This window comes from Cupressus sempervirens, chromosome 3 (assembly GCF_028749045.1).
Source record: "Cupressus sempervirens isolate cs-2001-9-10 chromosome 3, ASM2874904v1, whole genome shotgun sequence".
NCBI lineage: Eukaryota > Viridiplantae > Streptophyta > Pinopsida > Cupressales > Cupressaceae > Cupressus > Cupressus sempervirens.
Window position 1 is genome coordinate 214,007,762 of NC_143120.1, and position 16,193 is coordinate 214,023,954.

A 16,193-nucleotide genomic window follows, 5' to 3' on the forward strand; every position below is an offset into this window, starting at 1 on the left:
GTGGTCAACCTAGGCAAGACTTGAGTTATGGTTTTCAACCACTTGAAACCTCTCATCTCTGTTTCTTCTTCAAAGGGACTAAGATTGAGATGACTTCCAGCTACACCTATTTTGGCATTAGGATTTTTGAGCCGCATTTCATTCTGAGACCAACCATGACGTCGTGGGTCAGCAAAGGGCCTGATTCACTTGCTTTACTTGAGCGACAATGCTTCAAACACCACTTCCAAGATATTACTTCTAAGATGCATATCTTAGACTCCCTGATTAGACCTATTGTCCTTTATGCCTCGGCAATTTGGGGGCCCTCCTTGTTGACCACAAACTGGGGTTCAATGGAGAGGATGCACACTCTTCTTCTTCGATGCCTCATCCGTTGTCAGCCGACTACTCCTACCAGTATTAGCTTGGCCGAGTTCGGTGCCCACTCTATCAAACCTTGTATGATCTTTGATATGGTTTCATTACTTCACAGACTCAAGCGCTTTGCAAACTCTATTAATGGCGAATACCGCTATTCCTACTTGGCCTACTATTCCTTAGCCTTGATTGTAGCTTCACACCCTTCTAGTAGTGCTTGGTGTTGGTATGCGCAAGCTCCAGTCTCCTCAACTCCGTGGGTATCAATATTGACCGCCTTCCTCCCTTTCAGTATTCCTTGGACGCTCCCGCTCATCTCCTCCTCCCTCAGTCAGAGTTGAATTAGGATAACAAGATGGACATCTACAAGAGATTTGTTCACATGAACTAGGTTGACCCACCTGGGGGCCTCCACCGTGTAAGGCCTCTTATGCAGAGCACTATATGGACATTCACGATGGTATTATTGTTCGACCTTACTACTCTTCTCGGCGGTGGCCTCACACCTTACGTATCTAGTTAGGGTCCTTCAGAGCTGGCTCTCACCGACTTCATATCCAAACAGATCATCAGACCAGCAAAGATGAGTGGTTATGCTAGTGTTGTGACATGGGTGGCTGAGACTAAGATCCACTTCCTATTCTACTATCCGATCTACTATGATACTCGAGGGAGGTTCCATTGCTTATTCAAAGAGTGCATATCTATGTCCTCCTTCATGTGTGTTGATCAGCGATGCCTTGCACTCTACCTCCAGGAGGCCTTCTATCTTCAAGATCTTACTCTTCCGGAGGCTTCCCCCTCTAGATCCACATCCCCTCATCATCTTATCACTTCCTTCTTCACTCTACCCACCTCTCCTAGAAGAACCAAGTGGTGTAGGAGCCAGCCCACTACTACTCACATCAGATTGGTGAGACCGCACACAGATCACATGCACATGCATCATTAGCGATTGCGGCCCTCCTCTCTCTAGCGACAGGTTCAAACTCCTCCACACATGGACATTTATCCTTCGGTGTTGAGCTACTTTTTGCCGATGACTAACCACTAGCCACTTGGCAGTTTCTTAATCTCTCTTGTTTAGTGTTGTTTCTCTTTGGTTTTTTGTTCTGTTTGCTTTCTTTCTTGGACACCATTTGGTGGTCCTGCTATCTTTTGGCCTCTGTTTGTACTTGCAGTCCCGTAGGCCTGTTTGTGGCCTCTTGTTGGAGATTAATATTTTATCTTATCTTATCTTATGCACATAAAATAGAAATACCAAACTTCGTGAAATGATTCATAAATAAATCCATGCTCCATATATTTCAGGCAGGATAAATTAAGATCAAGCATTTCTTCACTTTAGATTATCTGAATTTCAACCTTTTTAAATATAATGTGAAATATCCATTTTTCATCAAATCAACATCATTCCAATCCTTTTAGTTTATAATTAATCTCCTCGAATTCAATCCCTTTCTTTGCATTCAAAGCATACAAAATCAGTGAGCACCTTCACTAATACACCAGAAACATAAGTCTTATTCAATTTAATCTAGCACTCTGTAAAACTGATTTTGCTTGCATGTGAACCACTAATTAGAGAAGCCCCAGTCAACTTCTGGTGTAAATTTTAATTGGCAAAAAAAGTCTATTTCTGATTACAAACTATGTCATAACAAAGTTATCCCTTTCCAGGCACTTCAGAGTATATTCTTTGTAAACTTTTGACAGTATTTGCTTCACCAAATATCATTCTACACAGTTTACAAAACATGCTTATAACATGAATTCTTGTATTGTATACAAAAATGTTGTATAGAATTTCAATCTGTCAATAAAGTAGCTATGTGCATAAGGGAAAACAGTAAAAAATGGCCAAATTATGTACACATGAGACACGCTAACACATAAATTATAAATGAAGCCACAAAATAAAGTCTGAGATTGAATTGCTCACTGATGAAGCACAGAATTGGCCTTTCTTGATGTTGACAATTTTTCCGGTCTTTGCGGCAGATATCAGAAGATCTGTCTGTACAGATGACAATTTTACATTAGAACAAAATACAGAGCACAGTGACCTATTGATGAAAACCCAAATAAGTCATCTTCAATGTGAAACAAGTTGGACTTAGGGGTATGCACTGCTGAGAGCAGAAATATTTCGCAGGATAATGTAAGAATAAATAATATCAAATTGTTATGGGTGAACTTCTCTAAATTTACAGGATCTTAATATCTCAATTAGGATCACAGAAACCAACCTGGCGGCACAAGAAAGCTGGTATTTGAATGATATCTGCAACTCTCCCAACAGGCTCACACTGGAAGTGCCAAAAGGTGTTAGAACAAGCTCAAATAGAATGCAACCCAAAGTCCTCTCTTGGTGAATTGAACTTTATAATTACAGTCACTAAGTGGATTAAGTTTTTATACTGTGATTTTTGTTTCCCTCTACATCTACTACAAAGTTATCGCTTAAATTATTATTTCATTTCATAGCTACCTGAAAGCTGCAGAGTTTGCAAAAAAACTGTCATGTCCCATATTCCTCTTAATAATTAATAAATATTATTATTCTTTTTAAAAGTGTTTCTCACTATCTATCTATCGATCTATCTACTTGTGTATATATATATATAAACTGTCATTGTGGGTATGGATCCGTGATAGGGTATGCCAATTCAGCAGAATAAAAATTTCCTTGGGCATGGTGTGTATGTGTGTGTATGTGTATGCATATGTATATGTATGTATGTGTATATGTATTTGTATATATGTATTATGCATACATAGATATTTATATGTATATGTATGTATGTATGCATATATAAATGTATGTATGTATATACCAAAAAGATTTAAAGAAACACATAAAATTCTAAAAGTAAATACATTTCATAGTATGATTTCATCATTGATCAATGTCAAATGCCAAAATGGTGATGATAGAGACAAATATTAAATGCCATTTGATAGTTCAAAATTTTCAATATTATGTCATATGCCATACGATATTATCTCAGATGCCCTTCAAAATGTAAAAATGAAAAAAGAGAGTTAAAAGAGAAAAACAATCTTTGTATTGGGTGTAATGATGCTTCTAAGAGCATTTTAGGGTTTTTGAATGCAAATATAAGTTAAAATTATCTTGTTTCTTCTTACTTTTTAGCACCCAGCCCCTATGAATAACCTGGATATGCCTACTTATGCACCCTGGGAGCCATCAAAGAAAACCTGGACCTAAACATACATGATATGAGTGCAGTGTTGGTTTTGCACATACTAGGTATTAGCAAAGCAACTTCTTACTAATCTTGAGGAAAGGGTAGTATAAAGCTTTCACAAATGTTTATAATAGTTACAACAACTTAGCAAAAATAACATAAAAGTACCATGCATACCACGACACACTAATTTATGTGGGGAAAACCCTTCCGGAAGGAAAACTGCACACTCCAAAAGCCACCCAAACACATTTATCTTTAGAAATCAATAACAGATTACATACTTGCGGAAGAAACTTCTCTCAGGTGCATCACAACCAGAGATCTAGAGCTACCTGAATAATTCTTAGACTCTTATACATGCCCTCCATCTCACACAAGTAATATATAGGAGATACAATATAAGAAACCATCAAGCAGTATTACAACCATGTGCTGAAAGAAAATTGAAACCAGATAATAATAAATCGAAACTTCCCTCTAAGCCTTAGAATGTGAAAGGTGGTATTTATTTAATCGGTACATTAATAAGCAAGTCTGATTGGAGGTGCAGATCTGATTTGTCCTTGTTATATACATAAGTTCTCTCCTTAATGCCACGTTAGGGTTTATCAGAAAACCCTATAAATGATTATGCCCTGATTTGACCCTTTTTTTCTGAATTTTGTGAATGAGATCTTGCTACTCTGCAGTACAGAATAAGGCTGCAGCATTAACACATTCAGATCTAAAATTCGCTGCCCTCAGAAAGCCCACAAAATCCTCATGCCTCTAATTAGGGTTTGACTGCAGCCACTACATGGGTGTGTGGCAAGATCTAAGTTAAGAAACTGCTGCTATAAAATGTTTGAATTGTGTCAAATCTGCTCTTTGTTGTGCATTAACAATGAAATCCTGCTACTGATCTCTGATGTAATCTGAAAATAAAGATCCTCTGGCAAACCTTCGAATGTAGTAACCTACATGAATGCTCTTGGATGATCTTTTACGAAGCTATCGGATTGTCTCACTCCTTTCCCAATTGCAGGTATAATAAGTTCCAAAATCGGATACATCTTGGAATATTTGCAAATTCAGACAGTTTATTTTTTCCTCCTTGAAACATTTCCACCTTTAGCTGGCCTATCCAACACAATTCCAATGAATTTGGCATAGAGTTCAAACATTATAATTACTTATTCACTTGAGAAAAAAAACTAAAAACTCTTACGTATTCATTAACTTTTGCTCTAATTTTTTTCATTGCATTTTGTTTTTGACTGCAAACAGAAACTATTGTTTGCAATCATTTCAGCTCAGGTTGGACACTGGAGGACTCGGATGGCAGCATTCGGATTGCACACGAACTCAATCACTAAAGATGGAGCCCCATGGAGGGGTTAAAGCTTTTGTTTCAAAGAAGACGTCCCATGAAGAGAAAAAAGAAAATTCTAAAGGATTCTTTGGAATCTTGTCCACAAAAATAGGGGCCCTTACAATTGGGGATGCAAATTTGAGCACAGAAAAATGGTGTGGCTAGAATTCGCCCCACTCAATTAGGAAATTTATTTGCCACTTGTCAAACATTTAAAATTTTAGATTCCTGCCCGAATAAAAATTTAAAACGAAAATCAAGTTTGTCTATCTCTTGTCCATGCTGCAACATTATAATTTATATTATTTATTAAATTCATTGATATTGTGATTTCATTCATTGAATTATGTTTTTAATTGTTTTATTTTATTTTTATTTACATGTTCCTTCCATTATCTGATATTTGGTGGCCATTTGTTATTATTTTGTAAGTATTGAATACAAAAATCCATTAAGAATACAGATTTTTTGGCAAAGCATCCACGCAATGGGTGGCACGGTAAAAATTTTCTCAGAATTCAAGTAATATAATTAGATATAATTTTTTGGTAAATAAATTTTATTTAAAGATTTTAGAAGAAAATCCATGAGACTTTACCTTCATTAAATTTAGGAGCTTAAACTTTTAAGTTGAGCTGCATTAGAAACTCACGGAACCACTTGACTTAAAATGTTCCTAAACAATCTCTGCAGCACCCACTGAAAATTTTTTGGAAGCCTCCTCCATGGAATCCTATCCTTATTCAGGGGTGAAGAGGAAAGATTTTGGCACGGTCCGTCAATAAGGGACATTGGAGAAAAAAATTAATTTCTGGCAAAAGAAACTATAAAAGCTTTACAATTTTCATTTATTTATTTTTCTTTGTATTATTGTATACATTTAATTATCAGATTTAGCTTTTTATAAAATATTAAATCTTATGAATTTATGATTTATAATGTTATGAATTGATAATTTATTATCATAATTCATTTATTATTTATTGACATAATAATATAATTATTATTGTATATGATGGGGCTCCTTGAGGTAACCCAGGCAGAGCAGGCATAGGGTGCAATATTCACAATTCAGACAGTGAAGAGATAGCAAAGAGCTAAATCTATAGGAATAGAAACCCATAACTGTGCAGAATTGATGGCTCTAGTGGAAGGTCTTGCATTATGCAAGAGTGTTGGATTTAAGAAGGTAGAAATTGAAGGGGACTCAGCTATTATAATCATTGCCTTAAAAAAAGGCTCCCTCCTTAACTGAAGGTTAGATTCAATTCTATCTAAAGCTATCTTGTTATGCCAATCTTATGATAAAGTCATCATAAACCATATATATCAAGAAGGCAATCAAAGAGCGGATGAATTAGTGAACCTAGGGATAAAGTAAGAACAAGTCCTCAAATAAACTAGGATGTAACATATGAGTATGGAAAACGTTTTGGACTGGGTGGGAGTCTATCTAGGATCTAGGTTGTATTCCCTATTTGTCAACCCTAGTCATGAGCTTCTTTCTATCGCCTAGTATAATATGGAGTTTGCTCAGGAGTCTTTATAATCCACTACTTGAGAACATCTACCATCTTGATTTTGTCATGTCTGAGGAATATCTTGAACCTTATTGTCATGATCCCCTTTCAACCTTTTTGATTATTTTATTGATATCCCATCTTTAGTGCCTAAAATTTTCACTAGTCTTTAATTTCCATTTTACTCACAATCCATGTCTCATTCTCATTTTCCACTTAGGATTTCCTCATCCTTGAAAATCAAGGAATCAGGGATTCATCACTCCTAGGCTAATCTCATTAGCTAGGATTAAGGGTCATCCCCTTCACCTTTAGTTAGTTTCATCTGAGTCTTTTATTCACGTATTTTCTTTTAAACTAATTGAATTCTGAACATGAGAAGGCGTGATGAAGTGTTCCTCAGTTCAGACGGGCCGGAAAATGGCAAACTAGCTGTATGGCACAACAGAGATGTTTGTACGGTGTGGTGGAGAGGGAAAAGAGTATGGCCTATCACACTTAGGACAGTCTATATGTTGCCCAAACTGTGCTCAAGAAAGGCCGTATGGTGTCTCAGTAAAGGGGGTCGTACGGTGGAATTAGGAAGGCCATACGGGTGGATTTAGGAGCTAGCTGTACAGTAACCACAAGCTGGCTGTATGGTATACTGAGAAGACAATATGGTGACTACTGAAGGGTGAAAATGGCCGTACAGTGAGTGAAGAAAGCTGAATGGTAAATGGAAAATGTTGTACAGTAATGTGCAGGGTGTATCGGAAGAATGACAGCACAATGTTAAACAAAGATCTCTTGAATAAGCACCCGTTGCAAAGAAATACAAAGATGGGAAAGAAGACGTACAGTGTAGTTGTTGAGTGGAGGCCATAGGGCCCTGGATGAGGCGACACAGAGATAGCAGGAAGTGTACGGATGGGTAACACAAACGTGAGTGCAATATGAACACGAGAGATTAAGTGAATTCCAAATACAATAATAAAGATTTGAACACACAGACTCTTCCGAATTCGCCAAGAGAGGGCACTCCAATTTGCCAAATCCAAACAAGTAATACATGCAGTGACGGAGTAGGGTGAGGGTTGAATCCCACCGAAACCGTAAGAGCCAAATAGGGAAGGTCTTTCACTTCCAAAATGGCAAACAATCCCGAACTCCAACAGGAATCAGCAGTACAGAGAAATATAATCCAAAGCATACCTACTACTACCTACAAGTCGTGCTTAAATACCCTTCGGATAAACATCCCGAGGGTTTACAAAAATAGTCGACAGCCAACACCTACGGAACAATTAAATAAAAATAGGTCCAAGATATACTAAATCAATCGGAACCCCTAAATACAAACATTAATAACTTGGGCCCACATTAATTAAAATTGGGAACATTACACGTGATACTTTAAATATTGCACCATTAGTTCTATAACAATTCCCAAAGTAGGACAATATAGTAAGATTGCATTTACAGATATTTAGGTAAGATAAAGTTGTACTTTGTTCAAAGGTATAAATATGTAAATTTTGTTAAACTCTTTTAATAAACTAGTTAGCTCGATTATATTTGCATAAGGAAATCTACAATAAGAGGGATTCACAAATATTGATCATAGAGGTATGTGTGGTGACTTTTCGTAGGATTAAGCTAAAGTCGATCTTGGTCAAGAAGCAACATATGTAGGTTCGACTAAGCATTTATCAAGCCTAGAGTAGATCCCAGCTAAGAAGGGGTTTAAATAGAGATTGGAGCTATTTGTATTTTGTATTACAATGAGGAGAAACTGAATTAATACTTTGTAAAATGAGGGTATGCCCTCAAAGCTTATACTTGACTCTTGTAAATTTATGAGTGGACATAAGTCCCCAAGCAAGACTGGAGGTGCATATTTTGAATAAAGAAAATGTACTGACTTTTAAGTATTAATAAACTCATAATGGCCTTGGTCTTTTACCGATCAAAATATATATTATTATATATAAATTTAAATAATATTGTATAAATATAATTGTTTTAATGCATATGAAATGTGTAACACAGAAATTTAATTTGTATTTATGAATTTAAAATTTTGTAGTTTAATTTATTATATAGATATAAAATTCTATTGTTGAATAATCAATATTATCTTAATATAACAATAATTATATAATTTTGTTGTCCAGCATTCTTAGTTGCCGATTCATGACATGAATCCAATTCGGCACGTGAATCGGATCCGTGGCTTCAGGATTTTTTTTTTTTCCAATTATGATTCGTGGAGGATTCGTATATATATATATATATACTAAAAAATAAGAGAAATATACATAATTCTAAAACTAAATCATTTCATAGTATGCATCTATGAATCTAGAGACTAGTATACTTGATCAATGACATTGATAATTAATCTATTTTCATGATTATAAAGAAAATCAACACATTCACATTGAATTACTGAAAGTGAAAGTTTGTAACATTCAAAATATAGATCATTAAACTTAAAGTTTGTAACATGATTTACTCATAAAAGAGTCAAGAGTCAAGACTAAAGTTTTTGATTTAATCATCAAATGGATTTTCAAGAAAATCCGCATTAGAAGGGTATTGATGAGCTACAAGTGCTGCATCTCTATCAGTAGAGGAACCCAAACCACCAATAGTACTAGTAGAGGGGATTGTTAACTCATAATCCTCCTAATCATCCACATCAATCAAAGTGGATCTAGTAAGATCGCGGATGGTCATATCTAAATCAAGAGTCTCGTGTGCTACATCCCAAAGCTTTTCGAGCCCCTTCTTGTACTTAGGATCCTTCCGTGACAACAAGCGCAAATTGTTGTGAATGAACACAAGGTCTTCTAATTCTTTTGGAGCCAACCGGTTGCATTTGACTGAGTGGATAAAGGAGTAAGTACTCCAATTCTGCTAAGCTGCAGAAGAGTTGGCCACCTAAAGAGAAATTAAAAATTATCAATACAACAATCAAGATAAATAAATTAAATAATAAATTCAAGGAATTGAGAGTGTTAACCTTAAGCTTAATTTTACAAACTTACTTGGGATAAGACCTTTATGGCAAGAGGTTGGAGGTACGTGAAGGCTTGCCAATGAAGGTACCACCATTTGATGGCACCCATCCTGCTTCAGTCTGCTATGGCAATAGGGTGGAAATCCTCACCTGAGTTGAAGGCAACAAATTCACTCCTCACAATTGCCCCAATCTCTGAATCTTGGAATATCTTAGCTAGTGCCCTCTTATACCCATCTGCAACCTTTGCATCTCTAAATGGTGGCACTCTACCTGGAAGGCGAAGTACCTCTGCACTATAGTACCTAGGGATAACAAAAGACAATTGAAGTTTGAACACTATCAAATATCAATAGCACAAACATTGGATAAAATAAGCACAAGCATTTGATAAGAACTATAGTACCTTAGGGATAGAGCATATGCAAGGAGGTTGAAAGGTGTGGTCATCTTGTTCCATCGATGATGAACAATTTTTTCTACCTTCTTGTAAAGGGTGTCCTTAGGATCATTCTCCCTCCTCTGTATGACCTAGGATATGAAATATGAATAATAATTATAATTAGTGAATATTTCAATTTAAACATTAGAATTTAGATATCTCTCAAATAAAAAATTGTTGTAAAAGAGCGTAAAACTTACCATTTTAATTCTTTCCAGCATACTATCCATGGAATCATAAATATCCCCAAGGCATGGATCATCATTGTCTGCGAAGCCAAGCATTGCCATTATTGGATCAGTGATTTCCAACACAACTCACAAGACCCCACCAATCCTCATCTAGTATCATTCTTCTCACATTTATGGCCCTTCTTGTATTGGAATTCTTCAAACACCCCATTGGGGGCTAATGACCATATGTTCCAATGCTTCTTTACCCTCACAAATCATCTCAAGACGATTGTGTGAGAGGCAAAGCAGGTTTCAGCAACCTAAGAACATGTTAAACTCAAGTTAGTAATACATTTAAAAATTAAAACATGTTAATGTAAACAACAACAACAATTAATAATTATGGAATCCAATAATATTCAATTATATATTAAATATACAAATTTACCTTCAATAACTCCAAGTCCGAGAAACTCCTAAAAATTGCTTGTGACATGTGGTGATTTGTCATAAACATTTGAATCTCTTCAGCTTCCTCATATATCCTTTTCACCCAATCTATTTCGGTGCCAATTGCTTTCATCACTAAATTGAGAGAGTGGGCGGTGCATGGTGTCCAAAAGATATGATCATATCTAGACACTATAATTATCCCTGCAGCCCTGCAAACTTTTGCATTGTCCATGACCACTTGGATAACATTATCAGGACCCACTGACTCTATGGCCTCAATGAGAATGTGTGAAATAAATTCTGCATCTTTCACTTGCCCTTCACAATCAACTGTCTTCAAGAACATTGCCCCCTTAGGGCATACAGCAATAACATTAATCAATGGATAGTTCCTACAATCTTTCCAGTTTCCACCCATCTGAAATAATAGACACACCCATTGAACCCAAAAATCTCTTATTGGTTGAAGTTGAGCCTCTACGTGTTTCCTCTCATCATGTAATATGGTAGTGTGCAACTTCTCATAACCAGGCAGATTGTAACCATTGGGTGCATCATTTATTGCTTCCACCATCTCCCTAAAATAAGGTGATCTCACAAAATTAAATGAAACACCATTTGCAATTAAACAACGTCCAATTTTATGATCAGCAATGTCTCTCTTTTCATTTTGGAATGCCCTATCTAATGGGCCTCTCTTGCGGGTGAGTGAAGATGGGTCTTCATCTTCATCATTTGTAGTTGGCATAGGCAAAAAAGGATGTGTTCTTGTGTTTGTTTGATTGGATGATGGTGGTAGTGTATTTGTTTTTTTTGGAAGCACCACGTTTTGCTTTTGCAACTGCTCTATCAGCATCCTCTTGCTCTTTTGCTAATGCTGCTATTTGTGCAGCTGGGAATCCCTTCTTATCACTACCTTGACACATGTTGATTCCTTCACCCGCAGGGCCCAAAAAATGTAGTTTCACTCGAGAATAGGAGCTTCTATGTTGTATGTTGCAATAATTACATTTCCATATGTATGCCCCACCCTCAGGACATTGTGCAACTCTTGTTGTGTGTCTCCATAAAGGAGACCCCTTATCAATTTTGAAGCTTGGTGATGCAGCCCCACCCCCACCCACTGAGCCTTGACCACTCATTGTTTTATTCTTGCAATCTAGAAAAACAAAATGAAAGAAAACCATGCTTCACACTTACACAAAACCTTGAAATTTTGAGAAAATAATAAATAAATCAATAATCTATGAAAGAACTCAAGAATATGGTTGAAATGCATACCTTAAACACTTCTTGCAAGGTATTTGAAGCTCCACAACCGATCTCCTTCGAATCCAAGCACTTTACTTCAAACTAGCAATTATGAGAGAGCAAAATGAGAGAGCAAAATAGAGAGTAAATGAACTTGCATTGTGATTGAGAGGGTCATTTTTAGGGTTTAGGGCTTTTAGGAAAAAAATTAAAAATTAAAAATGAAGTTGGACCCACCTTTTTGCAACTTTATTTGGGCCCTGCCACGGATTCGTGTGGATCCACACATCGATCCTCGAGGATCTGGGTAGGATCCGTAATCCTGCCTGTGGATCCGTCCATACGCAGATTTGGATCCAAATCAGACCCGAATTCGGATCTGAGGCTGTTTGGGCAAATCCGGTAACTAAGCTTGCATTTTGTCACCACAAAATGTAGGTAACAGTACAAAACTTTTTCAATTTAGTTTCACATTTCTCTAAGTTGAGTTCATTATTTAATTGGTTAGTATTGATCAACCAATTAATATAATGAATCCTTTTACTAAAGGCTTTCGTCAAGTCTTTTTAGTTTTTTCTGTTTGGTTGAGCCGATGCTTGATTTTTGAAGCCTTCAATGTCTTTTTTCTCGTTTTTCAATGTGTGTTTATTGTCTTTTGGTCTTTTGGTTTTACTCAAGACATTTCTTTCGGTTTTCCCTTTGATTCGGTCTACCTTAGGGCTTAATTGAAGTTGCCAATCAAAAGATATGACCATTTTAGTGCCCAAAAAGTGGACTTTCTAGGTGCAACAGCACAAATTAAAATAACATGTTATATTTTGAAGTTGACATTCAGTTTTTGAAAAATATAACATAAATTCACTTTATGTTATGTTTTTAAGTTACTTTATCATTTTAATTTTTCACTTAAAGTAACTATAGAGCACTTTATATTATATTTTTAAGTTGGGTTGTTTTCTAATATTTCACTTAAGTGACTATATTAACTATATCGTTTAATTTAATTTTTGAATTTTAATTCAAACATCTTAGTAAATATTGCTTTTTGAATGATATTTGCAAATTATATATTTATCTATATAGTGTAAATATTATTTATGACCCATTTATGTAATATTTCTTCAAAACTTAAATTGAAATGTACTTAATTGATCACTTACAGTGTGCATAGCATGTCTACAAGTACATTTAAATTGAAAATATGTAATTGCCTCTAGAGACCATGATTTTAATCGAAAAGGCAATTCGAAAATGCATATAACATGTAAATACATGTGTTGTAGAATATGCAATGACTCCCCAAGAATGAGACATGCATATTTAAGTGTTTTTAAAACATGCAATGACCCCCAAAAATTGTGATTTTGAACTAAAGGTCATTTGTTAACATATTTCAAAACATGTCTATGAACTCAAAAAAGTGAGATTTTGTGCTTGGACCTTTGTTACATGTTTTTAAAACATGCATATGCACTCAAAAAGTGTGATTTTGCACTTGGCCCTCTATTACATGTTTTTAAAACATGCAATCTCTCCCCAAAGGTGTGATTTGCCTTGAAATATATGCATGTCTTCATAGAACCCAATTTCGAAGATTGAAGAACATGTTTTTGCTTGAGATCTCCAAATCCATCCATTCCAAATCAAGGAAATCTTCTACCTAGGGCCGTTTTTGCATTTGCATGCATTCTCGTGCATTTGATGTCCAAATCCATGAAGAAATCATTGTATTTTATAAAGAATTGAAGCCACGTTTTGCCCAAAAAACATACAGATTTAATCATTGGAGATCACGTTTTGGTTCAAGCATAGGTCGTTTTTGCCTTTGAATGCAAGATTTAATCATTGAAGGTCACATTTTTGTCAATCTATGCCAAAAACATTGAGTGCAATGGCAGATTGAATCCACATTTTTGTCAAAAACGGGTTTTCCTGTAGCATTTTGCCAAAACCGATTCATGCATTGATGATTGAAGACCACATTTTTGGGCATATCCATGAAAACAGCTCTTCTTTGCTCATTTCAAATTCATCATTGCAAGGTTGAAGAGGTCAAAATTTGTTTTGAGAATTTTTCGAAGTTGGAGCTTCTTTCTCCTCCATATTTGGCTCATTAATCTTCAAGTGGGCATTTTCCATTTCACTCATTAATTCATATTTATCTTGCTATTTTGATGCATGTTTTAGCTTGATGATGCACACTTGTTGATATAGATGCCATGAAAAGTGCATTTTTTCTTTAAAAATGATGAAAATTCTAATTTTCATACTTCTAGTTTATTCCCAAATTCCAAATTCGAATTTGCAATGAGTTAACTTGCTTGTTGACATGTTTGAGTCTAAAGCCAAAGGTATGTGTTTCTTTTGTGCTTGTTTTCGTTGTTTGTTTGCTTGCTTTCTTGTTTTTCTTCATTTGGAAGAAATTGCAAATTCTTTCCCAAGAACTTGAGCATGTTTCACCTTACTCAACCTTTCATCATCTCATGCAAGTGCATCATTTCATTCCATATTCGTAATTACATGCCAAGGCACATTGCATCCATTCCTTTCATATGCAATTACACTTCAAGAGCAATTACATATAATTCCACTTTCCATGTCATGACACACTACATCCAATTACATCTAATCTCACCCTCCATTCGCATTTACACACTCTCATCCTCCATTCCCAATTGCATGTCACATTTGCATGTAATTCACTTTTTGTGTAATTACATCTTGATAACCCATTTTTGACTAAAGGGTACACTTTAAAGCTCAAAAAAATTCATTTGCATGCATTCAACTTTCATGCCTTAAGGCATATCCATAAAAGCCCATTTCTATCCCATGTTTCCATCTTCTCGAGTCACATTTCAGATTTTGCATATGCATGCTATCTCCCCTCAAGATCATTACACTAGATCTTTGAAGTATCTAATCCATACTCCAAACTTTTGTTGCTGATCAAGAGTCAACGTTATTATGAAAGCGATATCCTCTAACGATGTGTTCACATTTTTTAATTTTCATGTTGCAACACACGCACAAGAAAATCCCTCATCCACAGAATTAAAAAGAAAAATGAAATATCAATATAGTAAAGACTTGGCTCATACAACTCCATCTCAAGTCATGTCTGTTCTTGATAGTGTGTTAGATACAAAGATCGAGCATGTGGATATAATAGATTTCTTGCAAAGGAGAGAAGCTCTTGTAGCTCCTGCTAATCATGAGATGAAACGCATCAAAAGGAGTAATATTCATCTCGTGTCTACATTCCCTATGGCTGCCCTGGAACTGGAATTTGTTCTTGGATGTGCAAAGCGTTTTGGTCCAAAGTCTAAAACGATCAAGGATGCAAATGGTAATATCATTATTGGCCTTGACCCTAAGGTTATTGAACAGATTTTCAAAGTACCACAGTGCAGAATGTGTGGATTTGACAAAGAAAGCATCTTGGGAAATATAGAATCAAAACTAGGGAAATTATCATAAATATGTTAATTTATATTGGTTGGATTCCAAGAGCAATTTCTCAAGATGGCCTAAAACCATTCACAAATCCGATTTTAAGTCAAAATACAAAGACTTGATTACCCTTCTCAACAAAATATGTGGTCTCAAGGATTCCAATGATTTTGAACCATGGATGTACAAGTTCGTTTTTCAAATCATTAATAATAAAGAACATATCTTTTGGGGAGAGCTTATCAAAACTATGCTTTGTGAGCAGCTGCTCAACGTAGGAACTTCAGCACCATTTTATAAGAACTCCTACCTTGTTTACATTGTTGCTTCTATGGGGTCTTTTTTAGGACTTTCAACCAAAGGAGATCATCTTCGAGTTCCAATTTGGGAGTATTATGATCAAATTGCCTTGATAAATAGTAAATATCACTATAGAAGAGTTCAAGATGCATTCTTTGGACATTTTCGGTGCTTGTTTGATAAGCAGTTGCTTATCAAAAAAGTGTCTGATGAGGCCTGGGATAACGTTTATCATTATGGTTGCATCTTTATTCATTTTTCAACCTTTACCTATTTGAGAGTTGGGTACTCTAAAGGAGAACCATATACCTTACCTAGATATGCTACTGACAAAATCATTCTAATCGAGTTGGCCAAATGGAGGTGCAATCTAATCAACATATTAGGCATAGACCAGATTTTGGTATCACCTATGCCAAACCCTTGGTGATTGGTCATTACACAATCAATTCAATACACAAAGCAAAGGCCATTAAAGCAGAACTTCAATAGATTACACTGAAGAAGTTTAAAGCCATATATGATTTTGATTATAGAGAGATGAATTCAAGAATTAAGAGAGCATTCACTCATGTCCATCCTATAGAAGACATTTGGATTGATATGCGGGCAAAGTTGGATATTATGAAAACTGACTACTGTAGGTTAACATTGTAGCAGATTATTGATCT

General features: G+C 35.6%; 1 protein-coding gene and 1 long non-coding RNA gene across 5 annotated transcripts in view; both read right to left on the minus strand.

Annotated features, from left to right (window-relative positions):
- The window catches only part of LOC149565577 (2-dehydro-3-deoxyphosphooctonate aldolase), a 257,795-nt gene that overhangs the window by 113,951 nt on the left and 127,651 nt on the right, over positions 1-16,193 (minus strand). For 3 of the 4 annotated variants that reach the window (XM_089819100.1, XM_089819097.1, XM_089819098.1), the window contains 2 exons: positions 2,610-2,669; positions 2,303-2,377 (listed from right to left, as the gene is read on the minus strand). The exons of the other annotated variant lie outside the window; for it this stretch is intronic. In XM_089819100.1, the coding sequence (XP_089675226.1) occupies positions 2,303-2,377; positions 2,610-2,669 (135 nt within the window). The remainder of the gene's footprint in view (positions 1-2,302; positions 2,378-2,609; positions 2,670-16,193) is intronic. 4 annotated transcript variants of the gene reach the window in all.
- LOC149565579 (uncharacterized) lies at positions 9,375-9,958 on the minus strand. The gene is made up of 2 exons (XR_016361500.1): positions 9,857-9,958; positions 9,375-9,755 (listed from the first exon to the last, which is right to left on the minus strand). It is a non-coding gene; the product is annotated as an uncharacterized LOC149565579 (long non-coding RNA).